Source organism: Mustela nigripes, chromosome 9 (assembly GCF_022355385.1).
Source record: "Mustela nigripes isolate SB6536 chromosome 9, MUSNIG.SB6536, whole genome shotgun sequence".
Lineage (NCBI taxonomy): Eukaryota > Metazoa > Chordata > Mammalia > Carnivora > Mustelidae > Mustela > Mustela nigripes.
In genome coordinates this window covers 37,152,325-37,168,037 of record NC_081565.1, presented here as the reverse complement: position 1 = coordinate 37,168,037, position 15,713 = coordinate 37,152,325, and the positions used below count along the sequence as shown (strand labels likewise).

The window sequence follows — 15,713 nt, the reverse complement described above, 5'->3', positions numbered from 1 at the left end:
GGCAGGGAGCCTGCTTCTCCCTCTGCCTCGGCCTGCCATTCTGTCTGCCTGCGCTTGCTCTCTCTCCCTCTCTCTGACAAATAAATAAAATCTTTAAAAAAAAAATAAAGATTTTATTTATTTATTTGACAGAGAGAGATCACAAGTAGGCAGAGAGGCAGGCAGAGAGAGAGGGGGAAGCAGTCTCCCTGCTGAGCAGAGAGCCCGATTCGGGTCTCAATCCCAGGACCCTGGGATCATGACCTGAGGCGAAGGCAGAGGCTTTAACACACTGAGCCACCCAGGCACCCCCTGTTGTGAAAATTTAATGCATTGATGTATGAAAAGCACTCAGAGCACAGCCCAGCATTACATACCTTTTAACTGTTACTAGCTCTACTTTTTTTTTTTTTTCTGTAAGATTTTATTTGACAGAGATCACAAGTAGGCAGAAAGACAGGCAGGGAGAGAGGAGGAAGCAGGCTCCCCACGGAGCACAAAGCCTGATGTGGGGCTCAGTCCCAGGATCCTGAGATCATGACCTGAGCCGAAGGCAGTGGCTTAACCCACTGAACCATCCAGGTGCCCCAGCTCTACTCTTGATTAATTTGTGTGACTTTAAGCAAAACCCTTCCTCTCTCTAGATATTAGTTCCTTTATTTGTAAAACAAAGAGATCTATTATATATAGTCTTTGAAGTCCCTTCAGCTCTAGAAATCTTAGGGCCACCCATAACTCTAGTTAAAGAGAAATCTCAGCCTCCCTTTTTGCTTTTTTATTTTTGTTTTAAGATTTCATTTATCTGAGACAGAGAGAGTGAACCAGAGAGGGAGAGCATAGTGGGGCGGAGGGGCAGAGGGAAAGGGAGAAGCCGGCTCCCCACTGAGCAGAGAGCCCCATGCAGGGCTCAATCCCAGAGCCCCAGGACCATGACCCAAGCCAAAGGCAGACGCCTAACCAACTGAGTCATCTAGGCATCCCATCTGGTTTTTAAGCAACTTTTCCTGAAATAACAGGTATAAGGCACCTGAGTGGAGCAAGAGACAGCCAGGTGAATTCTGTCCAAAATAAATTCAGACCAATGTGTAGAGTTAAAGTAAATGGTCAGCCTTGATCTTAGCCTGGGAAAATTTCTTCAGGGGGAAGTTTCCAGCATCTGGGACTTCTTCACTCTAACTGGCAGCTCCAGGTGCTGGTCAGTTCTTGCCGTCACATTTGTATGCCTGCCAGGTACCTTTGTTTAAGAACTTCCTGATTCTCACCTGCTAAGGAGGTGCTAAGGGAAATGTCTTGTCTTTGGATTTTGTTTGTTTTAATGGAAAGAAACAGAAATAGAAAGGAAACAAATACAGAGAGAGACTATATATATAGAAACAGATTAAAAGAAATAGTGAAATGGAGAAAAAAGCAGTAGGAGAAAATTTCTCTGCATTTTCCTTTAAAAAAAAAATTATGAAGGGGCGCCTGGGTGGCTCAGTGGGTTAAAGCCTCTGCCTTCGCCTCAGGTCATGATCCGAGGGTCCTGGGATCCAACCTTGAATCAGGCTTTCTGCTCAGCAGGGAGCCTGCTTCTCTGCCTACTTGTAATCTCTCTCTCTGTCAAATAAATAAGTTAAAAAAAAAAAAGAAAACAGAAAACTTAAAAATATATATATACGGGAATTTGTGTATCATCCTTGCACAGGGGCCATGCTCATCTTCTCTGTATCATTCCAATTTTAGTATATGTGATGCCAAAGTGAGCACTCCTTCCCCCCCACCAAAGACTTTATTTAGGGGTGCCTGGATGGCTCAGTTTTTTGTTAAGCGTCTGCCTTTGGCTCAGGTCATGATCCCAGGGTCTTGGGATCGAGCCCCACATCGGGCTCCCTACTCAGTGAGAAGCCTACTTCCTTTCCCACTCCCCTTGCTGTGTTCTCTATCTTGCTGTGTCTCTGTCAAATACATATATAAAATCTTTTAAAAAAATTTTTTTTAAAAAAGGACTTTATTTTGAGAGAGAGGATGTGAAGGGGGAAGGGGCAGAGGGAGAGGGAGAAGACTCTCATGCTGACTTCATGCTGAGTGCAGAGCCCCATGCGGGGCTCAGTCACAACCAAGATCATGACCTGAGCCAAGATCAAGAGCCTAACACTTAACTGAGCTGATTCCTCTCATAACTCTAGAGAATTTCTTGAAAGACTGTTTGAAGTAAATATATGCAGGGGTGCCTGGGCAGTTCAGTGGGTTAAAGCCTCTGCCTTCAGCTCAGGTCATGATCTCAGGGTCCTGGGATAGAGCCCTGCATCTGGCGCTCTGCTCAGTGGGGAGCCTGCTTCCCCCTCTTTCTCTGCCTGCCTCTCTGCCTACTTGTGATCTCTGTCAAATAAATAAATAAAATCTTAAAATATATATATATATATGCAGCATAGATGGAGGCATTTCTTGACTTTTTCCCTACCAACTCCTAAGTCTGGGGTAACCCCCCAACCCTTATACTCAAATGCTCAATGCAATAATTCTACGTAATTTTCCATTCAGGTCCATGTTTTCCTGGTTGAATTCTGCAGCTACACTTATCACCTTAGAACCAAAAATTTGGAGAGATGAAAGTGACCTCAGAGCACCTCTTCACTCCCTGTAGTATTTTAAGATTATTTATTTATTTATCTATCAGAGAGAGACAGAGACAGAGAGAATGGCAGGCAGAGGGAGAGGCAGGCAGAGGGAGAAGTAGGCTCCTCATTGAACAAAAAGCCTGACGTGATGGGACTCAATCTCAGGACGCTGGGATCATGACCCAAGCCAAGGGCAGAAACCTAACCAACAGAGCCACCCAGGTGTACCTCCTATAGTATTTTTTTTAAATATTTAATTCATTTATTTGACAGAGAGAGATCACAAATAGACAGAGAGGCAGGCAGAGAGAGGGAGGGAAGCAGGCTCCCTGCTGAGCAGAGAGCCCCATGCTCGACTCCATCCCAGGACCCTGAGATCATGACCTGAGCCTAAGGCAGTGGCTTAACCCACTGAGCCACCCAGGCGCCTACTATAGTATTTTATATATGAAGAAAATGAGGCTCAGAAAGGTTGGGTTACCTGTCAAGGTCCAATGGACAAGTGACAGAGCTAGATTAGGTGGTGAATCATATATCTCTGTGGAATCTGTCCCCTCTTTTCAGGGTTCCAACAAGAAAGGAATAACTGAAGAGGTTTTCATTTTGTTTTGTTTTCTGAAGAGAGTTGAACAAAGGAAAGGCTACTAGAGGTGATGTAGTATCCCAGGGCTAGTAACCTTGGGGAAATGTAATCACTGCACAGTATATGGGAAGGGATACCTGACAGGGGTCTGCAGGGACCCTGCTTTTAGGAGGTGGACTGTATAGTGGAGAATAAACACTCTCACATCCCTCTCCTTCTTCCTCCTTGTCTCCATTGGCTAAACATAATCAAAAGCTAGGGACAAGGAACGCTGTTACTAAGAGACCAGACAGAAGCACTCCTCAGTGCTTCTGAGATTGAGGGGTACAGGAAAGCATGTCTCTCATCATTTTATTTACTGGAATTTTTCTTTTTTCTTTCTTAAGATCTTATTTATTTATTTATTTATTTGTCAGAGAGAACCAGAGAGTGTACAAGCAGGGGGAGCAGCAGGCAGAAGGAGAAGCAGGCTCCCTGCTGAGCAAGGAGTCCCTATGCAGGACTTGATCCCAGGACCCTGAGATAATGGCCTGAGCCAAAGGCAGACATTTAACCAAGTGAGCCACCCAGGCATCCCTGGAATTTTAAAATAATGCTGTTTATGACCCCTTAATTTGGCCTCAAAGTGTGCAATACAGCAAACCATCAGGAACATAGGATAAAACAGGAGTCGAGAAAGCTAGAAGTTGGGCTCCTGCTCAGCGGGGAGTCTGCTTCTCCTTCTCCCTCTGCCACTTCCCCCACTGGGGTTCTTGCTCTCTCAAATAAATAAATAAATGATCTCCCTCTCCCTCTGCCCACCCCCTCGTGATCTCTCTCTCAAATAAATAAATACAATTAAAAAATAAAAAATAATTTATAAAAGCTCAGTTCCTGACCTTTAGGAGCCTGAATCTAGTCTTACAGAGAGAGTCCTGACCATAGATGACTGCTTTTAGAGAGCTAGAACGTGCATGGAAGTCTTCGCTAAGAGCACAACTTTATGGAGAATCAGAAGTGATGCAAACTAAAGGAGGCTGGAGTCTCTGTTCTGGGACCCGTAAGGCGATAGGTTGGTGGAACTTCAGGGAAGCCTGAGGAATCCTCCCGTCAGAATAAAGTTACCTGTCCAGGGATTTCCAGACTTCATGGTTCCCTTTGGCTGTATCTTGTCTCCTCCTCCCCCCGCCCCCCAAACCTTCTTCCCTGAAGCTAAAGGAGTCTGGGCTGGAGTCAAGACTCTGAGAAGCCAGTTAAGCCAGTTCCTACAGGCCTGAACATGCCCTGCTGAGGAAGAGCCCCTGCAGAAAACTGCTGTCCCCAGCTGTAGCCACAGCCAGCTACAGAAGGTGAGACCTGGACTGGAAAAAGAACTCAGGAAAAACACAAACACAAATCAGCACCTACGCCAAACACAGGTGGACCCAACCTGGACCTATAGATGCCCAGTGGGACAAAGCTGGTGCTGGTCACTCCCTAACCCTCATCAGCAATAATGTATGAGAAGTATGAGTACCAAAGTCCGCTGTCTGTCTGTATTTCTTTCTTTCTTTCAGATTTTATATATCTGTTTGACAGACAGAGATCACAAGTAGGCAGGGAGGCAGGCAGAGAGAGAGGAGGAAAGTAGACTCCCCGCTGAGCAGAGAGCCGGATGCAGGGCTCCATCCCAGGACCCTGGGATCATGACCTGAGCTGAAGGCAGAGGCTTTAACCCACTGAGCCACCCAGGCTCAGAGAAACGTCTTTCTCTAATTCTCCCAGCTCAGCTCTTAGCAGAGTCTGTAGTGTTATCTGAGAAGTTACCTCTCCATCATTTCTCAGAGAGCTCAGAGCTCTCTCCAGCGTTGCTTAGCCACCTGTGTATAGAGGGAAGGGCCACACATGGATTCTGACTTTAGCATGGGCAGTCTGGCTAAGCCTCTCACCTCTCTGGTTAAAAGGGGAGGCTGCAACCAGAAGGGATACAGAGGCCCATGGTTCCTGCTTAGGTAAAAGCCTGGCTGGATGCTTGAGGAGTTGAAGTTTTTTGTCAAAGTGAACACCAGCTAGTCCCCATGCTCCTGGCTGCCCCACAGTAACAATTACTTGGACTGAGCTTAAGTGAGGGAGATCTGCTACATCCCTGGGACTGTGAAATCTCAACAGATGGCTCAGGCTGTTGGGAGCCATGGGAAAGCTTTATAGTTGTGCACTATTTCAAAGCATCTTCATATCCCTTATCTGTGAAGAGAGATTCAAACAGCTTACAGCCAACGAGCTGGTTAATCATTAGAGACAGGATTTAACTAAGAACAATGACCTCAGATCCAGCGCTCTTCCTCCAAGATGCCTCCTACCTAACTTTAATCCATGTATGCCTTTTATCCAGGTCATGATCCTAGGTCCTAGGATTGAGCCCCACATCAGGCTCTCTGCTCAGCGGGGATCCTGTTTCTCCCTCTCCCTCTGCCTGTGCTCTGTCAAAATAAAAAAATGTTAAAAAAAAATAAGCCACAAACACATATACACACACTTTTTAGAAGTTGAGTGCATATCATTTTGTAAATAATCTGTTCATAAATGTAAAGGGGAGGTTGGTTCAAGGACTGCTACTCTGAAAAGTTCATTATAGCAAACCCATCCCCAAACAAACAACAAAACCCTCCTTCAAGACTGGTATTAAAGCTCTGTCTGCCCCTTCTCTTTCCCTCCTCAAAAATCATGTATTGTGTGCGTCTTTGCTCACACCATACTGAGTTTAGGTGGCAATGCTATCTCCAGAGTTCGGGAACTAAGTTCTGGCTCCCCCTACTGGGTGGATGATGGATTCACTAGCTCAAAGGAGAACTTACCCAGTCTCCCTAGAAGTTTCTGGGTTTCTTGGGAAAATCCTGTATTTGCATGTAATGGCATGCCCATTATACCATTAATACGTTCCTCTACCACTGTATTTTCTTAGAGATGATAGATCTGTGTTTGTTTAAATCAAGTTTGGTTTTCTAGCAGGAACACTTCTTAGGTACTTCTATTAAGTTTGTGTCACAAGGGCACCTGGATGGCTCAGTGGGTAGAATGTGTGACTCTTGATCTCAGGGTCATAGGTTCAAGCGCCATACTGGGTATAGAGATTACTTAAAAATATAATCTTAAGGGGCGCCTGGGTGGCTCAGTAGGTTAAAGCCTCTGCTTTCGGCTCAGGTCATGATCCCAGCGTCCTGGGATCGAGCCCCACATCGGGTTCTCTGCTCAGCAGGGAGCCTGCTTCCTCCTCTCTCTCTCTCTGCCTGCCTCTCTGCCTATTTGTGATCTCTGTCTGTCAAATAAATAAATAAATCTTTAAAATATATATATATATATATATATAATCTTAAAAACAAACTTCCTGTTGCAACCCAGCAGGAGGCATATAATAGCTAGTGGTCTTTTTGTGATGAGATTGACCTGCAAAAAAAAATTTTTTTTTTAAAGATTTTATTTATTTATTTGTCAGAGAGAGAGAGCGAGCAAGAGCGAGCACAGGCAGAGTGGCAGGCAGAGTCAGAGGGAGAAGCAGGCTCCTTGTGGAGCAAGGAGCCCGATGCAGGACTCGATCCCAGGACGCTGGGATCATGACCTGAGCCGAAGGCAGCTGCTTAACCAACTGAGCCACCCAGGCGTCCCTGCAAAAAATTTTTTTTAAGATTTCTTTCTTTGTCAGAGAGAGAGGTCACAAGTAGGCAGAGAGGCAGGCGGGGTGGGGTGGGGGGAGCAGACTCCCCACTGAGTGGAGAGCCTGATGTGGCCCTTGATCCCAGGACCCTGATATCACGACCTGAGCCAGGGGCAGAGGTTTAACCCACTGGGCCACCCAGGCCCCCGCAGATATTTTAAGTAGGCTCCACATCCAGTGTGAGCCCCACATGGGGCTTTAACTCACAACCCTGATTTAAAGACCTGAGCTGAGATCAAGAGTTGGATGCTTGGGGTGCCTGGGTGGCTCAGTCTGTTAAATGACTAATTCTTGATTTTGACTTAGGTCATGATCTTATGGCTGTAGGATTGAGGCCTGCATCGGCCTCCCTGCTTGGTGAGGAGTCTGCTTGAGATTCTCTCTCCCTCACTATGCTGCTTCCCCTGCTCACATGTGTGTGCCTTCTCTCTAATAAATAAATCTTTAAAAAAAAAAAAAAGAGTTGATGTTTAACCAAGCCACCCAGGCACCTGATGACCTGCAAATACTTTACATTTTCTTTTCCTTTTTAATTTTCATTTAACCATTTCCTTATTAACAGACTTAGGATACTTCCAGGTGTTTTTGTTTTTTTGTAATTAATGCCATGACAAACCATCCTGATACATCTATATTTGCATGCTTGCCTAAAACATTTCCTAAAATTCCCAGAAGTGAAACTGCTGGGTCAATAATCAATAATTTTTCAACACAATAAATCTATTTCAATAGGCTAAGGGTTCCTAATAAAGTCCAGAGGCACCAGTTAGATTAACCGGTAGCCTAGAAACAATAAAGTCAATGCCAGCTTTATCTAATGACTCATGCATCCTCCATCCTTGACTCATGCATGCATCCTTGATCTTGGGGATCTTTTCTCACACTCTGGGTAGTAACTAGGTCTGCACAGGCAGGTACAAGGCAGATCCTACAGTAGAGCAAATTTAGGTATGACAGGCCTTAGTTAGATCTATTATCTTCTACAATCCAGGGGGAATGCAGATAGCTGTATGTGTTACTGGCCAATAAACTCAGCATAGGAAAGCATCCTGACTCTATAGTCTGCACTGTGAAAAGATGACCTTGAGTAAAAGTTAAAAATATTCAGACAGTTTGAAATAGGTAGGAAAAAAGAACCAGCGGTGAGCAGTTTGGGGATTACTGCCTTGGCCCTAGAAGGAATGGATCTTCCAGGCAGAATCAATTCAAGTGTGGTTCTGGGCTTTTTCTTTTCTTTACTTTTCTTTCTTTCTTTTTTAAAGATTTTATTTATTTATTTGACAGATAGAGATCACAAGTAAGCAGAAAGGCAGGCAGAGAGAGAGGAGGAAGCAGGCTCCCTGCCAAGCAGAGAGCCTGATGTGAGGCTTGATCCCAAGACCCTGGGATCATGACCTGGGCTGAAGGCACAGGATTTAACCCACTGAGCCACCCAGGCTCCCCTTTCTTTTTTTTTTTTTTTAAGTTTTATTTATTTGACAGAGAGAGGCACAGCGAGAGGGAACACAAGCAAGGGGAGTGGGAGAAGGAAAGCAGGCTTCCCACTGAGCAAGGAAGCTGACTCAGGGCTCGATACCAGGATCTTAGGATCATGACCTGAGCTGAAGGCAGACTCTTAACAAACTGAGCCACCAAAGCGCCGCCTGGGCTTTAATTTTTCTTTTACAAGTCTTAGCACTATTATGTGAGTACTGTTCATCTTTGTATTATCAGAAAATTTCTTCTTCTGTGGGCTACTGGTGTTCCTTTGCTTAAAGAAATATCACCCCAATCTCCACTTCTCTCCACATTATCTTCTTTGTGTATTCCTGTATGTCCTTTCCTTTTTTTTTTTTTTTTTTTGAGATTTATTCATTTGAGAGCCCCTGAGTGGCTCCGTTGTTAAGTCTCTGCCTTCAGCTCAGATCATGACCCCAGGGTCGTGGGACTGAGACCCACATCAGACTCTCCGTTTGGCAGGAAGCCTGCTTTTCCCTCTCTCTCTGCTTCTGCTCCCTCTTGCTGTGTCTCTGTCAAATAAATAAAAAAATCTTAAAAAAAAAAAAGATTTATTCATTTGAGATAGAGAAAGCGAGCACACATGCAAGAGAGGGACACCCTCATTGCAGTTAGGGCCTACCCTAACCCAATATGACTCCATCTTGATTCTTACCTTAGTTACATCTACAATTCCAAATAAGCCACATTCTGAAGTTCCAGGTAGACTTGAATTTTGGAGAGACACTATTCAACCCACAATTCTCAATGTTTTATTGTAAGTCACTAGGAAAATAAGAAATTTAACAAGCCCTGCTATAATATTTACCTGCTTTGAGGACAAACGGCTTGAGGAGAGGGATTGCTTCCTATTCTTCTGAGACTTGCCTGCACTAGAATAGTTGTGGATGTTAAAGACCCAGGAAATCATCTAATGTCTAATCTCAACTCTTCTCATGGTAGAAGATGAAAAAACAATCTAAAGAGAGGAAAAAACCTGTTCAGTCATGGCCACAAGCAGCTGCAGTAGAACTAGAAAAGAACCCATACCTTTCCCTTTTGGTTCACACTTACCTGAGAGGTTGGTCAGCACTTGTGGGGGTGGGGTGGATTCCCCTTGCGGAATAGCAAGATTATCTCTAATCAGTGGTAGACTACACCTCTTCCCCAGCTGCGGGTGGAGTGGGGGAGGATCTAATGGGGGAAACTAAAACATGGTGGTTGACACAATAATCTTTCAGTGTTTTAAGCAAAAGATCCTAGAGGAGCAGAGTGTGCGTGGTGGTGGTGAAGATGAAAGGATGTTTCTTACATAAGCAGTGCACTGCCTCCACACCTCAGGCCAAGGTACAATGTTATCTGCAATAGACAAATGGCCTTGACCCTGGAGCCTCATTATTATTTCCAGTCCTCTGGTTAGGCTGCCACCAGTTAAGGAAAAAAGTAGCTACAAGTGAGGGAAGTTTGTTTTCTTTAAGACTGAAGTTGAGCATTTGTTTTCTTCCTGTCCATAGCACTAGGGATGTTAATTACAGCTCTGAGTGGTGCTTAACAAAATGCAGTAAACATGTGACTCTGAGCTCAGTTAATGAGTATTATTATCCTTTAAAAATTCTGACTTCGGCAATTACACACTAATCAAGAGGAGTGTTCCGATGTGAGGCTCAACCCAGCAGGAATTTGAGAGGACAGCTCACAGCCCTGTCTTGGAGAGCTGAATCATAAAAGGGCTTATAGCCCCATTTGGAGCAGCTTGGTTCACACCTTTCTCTCTAGTGGTAGCATAGAAACAAATTCCTCACGTTTCTTTGGATTATTCCTTGAAAGAGTTGAAGTAAGGGCAGAAGAACCAAGCTAAGAAACCCAAACTTTCTTGTTTTCATTGGTGGTTCCAGACTTAGTATAGGTCTCTACCTTCAAAGCTTCAAGCCATCTCAGCTCACTATCATGAAATGAGATATGGTTAATGGCAAGTAACATTGAGTGATTCTTCCCCAATCCCGATCCATTGACTCCCAGACATCAGCCAACTAGAATGGAAAAAACACTTGGGTCATAGGCTGACTCTTGTAATTGACCCCAATGCTAAGCCAAGGGTCTTGACACCCTGACTTGTTATTTTCTGTGTGGCAGCTGGATCAGATAAGCCTAGCGTGAGAGTCATTACTAGAAATACTAATCAACATGGCAAGGGTAGGGAACCTAGAGCACGAATGTTTCCAGAGCTGTCTGTAAGAGGATCCACAGGAGGATGGGAGGAGGGAGTAGACCATTTGGAATGAGGCAGGTGGCCTGAGGGAGAACAAGGAAGTTCTTTCATGGCTTGGGAATAGGGACTACGGCAGGAAAGGGAGGGAACCTATCAAGTCCACGAAGTTTTTCTGTGAGATAAATACTTTGCTGCAAAGTCTGGCTAGAAAACAGGAGCAGGCCAAGATTGCCCGGAGGACAGGAGCCCAAGTCAGGTCGCTCCCATATCCCGTCATCTTTCTCGGAGCATATTCCATAAACACAAGTCCCCTAGTAACCAAAACCTGAGGTTGGGAAGTAAAGCACCAGGTCTTTGTTTAAATCTGCATTTCCCAGGAATAACTTGATCATGGCACATTCTGCAAATACCTGTCACTATACCATGGATTGGGTATTCTAAAAATCTCATTTTGGGAAAGGCTCTTCTCCTCTAGGAAGCCCTCTTGATCGCTTAATTACTTCCCCCTTACTGTTTTCTGGCCTTTGATCATATAGGCAGATACCTGCATGAATCATTCTGAACTAGTCAGCCTCCAAGGCAGGTGCAAAGGGCAGCTCTATCTAGCTTGCCTAAAAAGGAACAAGTACCGTGTGACAGAGGAATCTACTGCCTTGCCTGGCTCTATGGCTCAGTCCTGATGGGTCTTCCAGAATCAGCTAAGGAAGGTGGTATGATTCAGCAGTCTGCCTTTCTCTCAGCTACAGCCCCAAACAAGCTCTGGGAAGAGCATCAGTCACTATGGTCACTGTTTCCTCCTCTTATAAAGGGCAGCTAGGAGCTGTGGTGCCAACTTAAAAAAAATGATATCCTATTCCCTAGGCACTGAGCAGCCACTTTTAGTCATTCCCAGGGAACCCTCCACTCAAGCAGATAGAACCTATCACCAACCCTTCTGGGGGAGAGGAGCTGGTCACCTTACTCAAATCCAGTCATTCAGAGCAAGGACTAGCAGCCTTCTTGCTCATCTTCAGCCTGGGCATATTCATCTTCCACTGGTTCCCAGAGCAACTGATCTTGGGCCAGGGCTAGAGACCAGAAGCAAGCAGGTCTTAGTATCTGTGTGTTTGCACTTGACATGTCTTTAACTGTGAGGGAACTCTTGTTCCTCTTCTGCTCCAAGCAATCCTAGCCCTCCAACCATCATTTTTTCTTGCTGTCCCTTGGCTATACATGCTCACTCAAACCAATTTGCAACTGGAATATTTATTTTTACTTGGCAAAAAGTCAAGTGCTACATTTTTAAAAACAAAATCTCAAACAATCAAACATATTACCCATCACAGAAGAGGGTCTGGCAAGAGTACAAAACATCCTACTTAAGACTTTTTTTTTTAATATAGAAGTTGGTTTAAAATGATAGAAGTTCTGTGAGAACTAAGAAATCTACAGACTGTAGTTTAATAGAAAAAAAATTAAGACAATTAAAAGATCTATAGTATCCAGCATTTTACTTAATTCCCTGTTTATAGCACCTATTTCTCTAGGTTAGATGAGAATTCTAGAACCTGTGGTGTGCACCTGGTGTATCACGAAGATAGGGTGGACTTGCTGTCTCCCCCAACAGCCCCCATTATCAAGGAGAAGGCACTCTTTTTTTCAATCACCCCACTTAGACCTAGAGCAGAGGGGGATAACTGGGAGAATATAGCAACTAGAGTGCAGGAATAAATATGACTTTTCCTTTCCCCAGGATAGGCTGCTGACAGAAGCAGAGTATGTGCTTAGAATAGAGGAGGAATCTGTGGGTGGGAACAGCTGCTATCTGCAACATGATGCGTAAAAAGCAAGGAATAACTGGACATTACGGTCAGTCAGTTGCCTGCAAGTTTCAAAACCTCAGACTAAACAGAGTTCAAGGGAGGAACAAATTACTAGTCACATCAATGCTTTTACATGCACAATGTTGCTGGCTATAGGCCACCTACCACCATCCCAGGGCTGAGCCGAGAGGGAGAGGTGGCTTCAACCCCAGCCCCACTGTAATAAGAAAATGAACATTACACACATGAAGGACTCACTACACACAGATAGACCCCCTGCTTACCCCCACCCTCCTAGATTGAACCCAATTTAGAAAAGCAAAGCAAAACCCATTGGGGAGATTAGAAGAAAGGCAAAGGAGAAGTTTCTCCCCAAAGCCAAGGGGACTGAGTATGTGAATGTTAGCAGACTTAAGGCCCCCTGCTCCAGGCCCCTGAGATACCAGATCGCATCTTGTTTGAAGAAGGAAAAGGAAGATTGGGATGGGGATTCTCTTTACCAAGTTCTACCAAGCCTTCTGCAGCCTCCAGAACTGCATCCAGATAGAAACCCTGATGTTTTAGGGGAGTGGCCACTGGCTAAGCAGATTGGAAGTTAAAGTGGAAATGACACACAGAAGTATTCTCACCTGGGCAACACCAAGTTGGGAAGTTAGATAGGGGACGGATCACTCTGGAGTCCTGGGATGAGCATCACTAGGAAGCCTGCAATCTAACTCAAAGGGTTTTCCTGGTGGTGATTGTTTTTCTGTTTTTAATTCCTATAATCAGTGCTGTTAGACTTTTACAAAACAAGATAAAGACTAGTCCCAAAGCTGACTCTGTGAATAAAGTTGTTTTTTTTTATAAATATTTTAATTACAAGTAATTCTTACTCCAGGTACTTTCAGTGACACACAGTGTTTTCAGGCATCCAAGTTCTCTTTCTCACACAGACACACACACAACAGACACACACACACAGCCCCCAAACTTTCACAGAAAGTCTGACAGCAACCACATAATTATAAAGGAGCCCTACCTCTCAAGAGTGAAGTAAGGGTGAGAATGAGTATGCCAGCCTAAAGAACCAAAAGGGGAGAGTGTGTGTCACTTAAGGAAAAAATAAGAATTAACAGTGTTTGGTTGAGAAGCCAGAAAGAAAAAAAGACAGTAAAATTCTGATTACCAAAAGCTGAAGAAAAAAAACCAACAACAAAAAAGGCTTCAGATTTCTGTACAGAGCTTCCTGTCAAGTGCCTAAACCATAGGCAAACTCTCCTGTTCCCACTAACATGAGGGCCTCACACAACTGGAAGAAAATAAAAAGAAACAAGAAAACTAAGGATGGAAGTTAGTGTAAATCTCTGCATTTTGGGAGAGAGTTGTCATTAACTCCAGAGCCCAGCATAGTTTCCATGGAGCCCTGAAGGGAGGGGTCCTCCTGCCACAAAGAGTTTCGTTCCCGACGAATCGTAGCAGTGGGTGTAAACAGCATTGGGGAAGAAATCAATGTCCGAAAAGTAATTCCTCCAGGTTTCATCATGATTCTATGAGAAGAAAAACAAGACTCTGTTAGCACCTCTAGGCCATGGGGCAGAGAAGAGGACAGAAAGAGACAGGAATGCCTTCTGGTCTTGAGGAGAGGGTCCTGCATTTAGCCTGATGTCAGGAGATTGTGACTGGTGTTCATGGGAAATGGAGCTTCATGTTCCCAAATGAACATGAGGCAGGAACAGGATGAACAACTGCTATACCAACCCAAAGTCTCAGGATAGCCGGAACCAAACTCTTTAGTAATTCAGTGGCCACCACAGTGCGGGGGTCCTCCTCCTTCCGGATCTATTATCACCTGGGGGGAATCCCGAGTCAACTAGCTTATCTTACTCGGCTTCGGTTTTCCCATGGACATGTAGACACAGAAGCAAAATCAAGGGGGAGTGCCTTCCTCTGCTCTAAGGAGTGCCTCTTACCATCAAAAAAGTATGTGGGTGGCTGATGTTATCAGTGGGGGTGGGAAGAGGTGGGTAGACTGAAGGCAATTTTTCTGTCACTGTTCAGTAACCATGTCAGAAAGGGGCTTACTCACCAGCCAGCCTTTGCCAGTGGTCAGTTTCAGATTCTCCCCTGCTAGTCTGGGCTTCGACCCATAACAAGCTGAGAGCCTCTCTTCCAGGAATCTCTGAGCTCGGATGTCATAGAACAGCAGGGAACCCTGCCCTGTACCCACAGTGATGATGTGCTCATAAAAGCTCACTGACCGGATCCCTGAGAGAGACAAAAGTAAAGGACAATGAGTAGGGAGAGCACACACTGACAATCTGCTAACCTGTATTTCTCTGGCACTGAGGTCACATGGCACCTCCAAATACCACAGTGGCTTTCCCAGGTGTTTATGGCAGGAATAGCTCATGTGAAAACCTGAGAACCCTGGTGGCACAATGCCTATTCAGACACTAACAGGAACCTTTCCATAAGCCTTAGAGAAGTGCTAGAGGCCTGACGATGTCTAAGATGCCTTTGGCCTAAGACCTTAAGTGTACCCAGAACCTCCCTCCCCTAGACTCATTGTGGAGTCATCTTTCCGAACTCTAAACTCTCTTTCAGTATGTTTCTAACCTATACTGAAACAGGGTAATCTGCTATTTACAAATCATGTTAAAAAGGACTTCTTCTTATCTGACCTAAAACCACTATGTGCAAGGTCTTTATCTGATATTGCATCTGTGGATCAAATAAGTGCATGGGATACAAAGATGTCTCTTGGCACATCAGAGGGGCTCAATAATATCTATAGAATCAGTATTTCCTTATTAGGCATGAAAGCTACTCCTGTAATAGTAACCAAAATCTCATGAAGCTTTTTTAAATTTTTTTAAAATTTTTATTTTTTTTAGGGGTGCCGGGGTGGCTCAGTTGGTTAAACATTAGTCTCTTGATCTCACTCCAGGTCTTAAATCTCAGGGCTGTTAAGTTCAGGCCCTGCATTGGGCTCCATTTTGGGCATGGAGCCTACTTAAAGAGATTTCATTTAATTTTTAAATTACATATTTTAAAAGATTTATTTGATAGAGAGAGACACAGTGAGAGAGGGAACACAAGCAGGAGGAGTGGGAGAGGGATAAGCTGGCTTCCTGCTGAGCAGGGAGCCCGACTAGATTCAGGGCTTGATCCCAGAACACTGGGATCATGACCTGAGTCGAAGGCAGACGCTTAATGACTGCGCTACCCAGATACTTCAAATTTTTAATTTTTTAAAGATTTTTTTAATTTTTGGGACGCCTGGGTGGCTCAGTTGGTTAAGCAGCTGCCTTCGGCTCAGGTCATGATCCCAGCGTCCTGGGATCGAGTCCCACATCGGGCTCCTTGCTCAGCAGGGAGCCTGCTTCTCCCTCTGCCTCTGCCTGCCATTCTGTCA

The 15,713-nt window shown here is 44.6% G+C and overlaps 1 protein-coding gene and 1 non-coding gene across 2 annotated transcripts in view; both read right to left on the bottom strand.

The window, feature by feature from the left end:
- Positions 1–1,620: 1,620 nt before the first annotated feature.
- Positions 1,621–1,725, bottom strand: LOC132025219 (U6 spliceosomal RNA). The gene has a single exon (XR_009406484.1). It is a non-coding gene; the product is annotated as a U6 spliceosomal RNA (small nuclear RNA).
- A 10,015-nt stretch (positions 1,726–11,740) lies between these two features.
- Positions 11,741–15,713, bottom strand: part of DCAF12 (DDB1 and CUL4 associated factor 12) — a 28,497-nt gene continuing 24,524 nt past the window's right edge. The window contains exons 8-9 of the mRNA XM_059411482.1: positions 14,385–14,563; positions 11,741–13,845 (exon numbers count right to left, since the gene is read on the bottom strand). Of these exons, the coding sequence (XP_059267465.1) occupies positions 13,687–13,845; positions 14,385–14,563 (338 nt within the window). The 3' untranslated portion in view covers positions 11,741–13,686. The remainder of the gene's footprint in view (positions 13,846–14,384; positions 14,564–15,713) is intronic.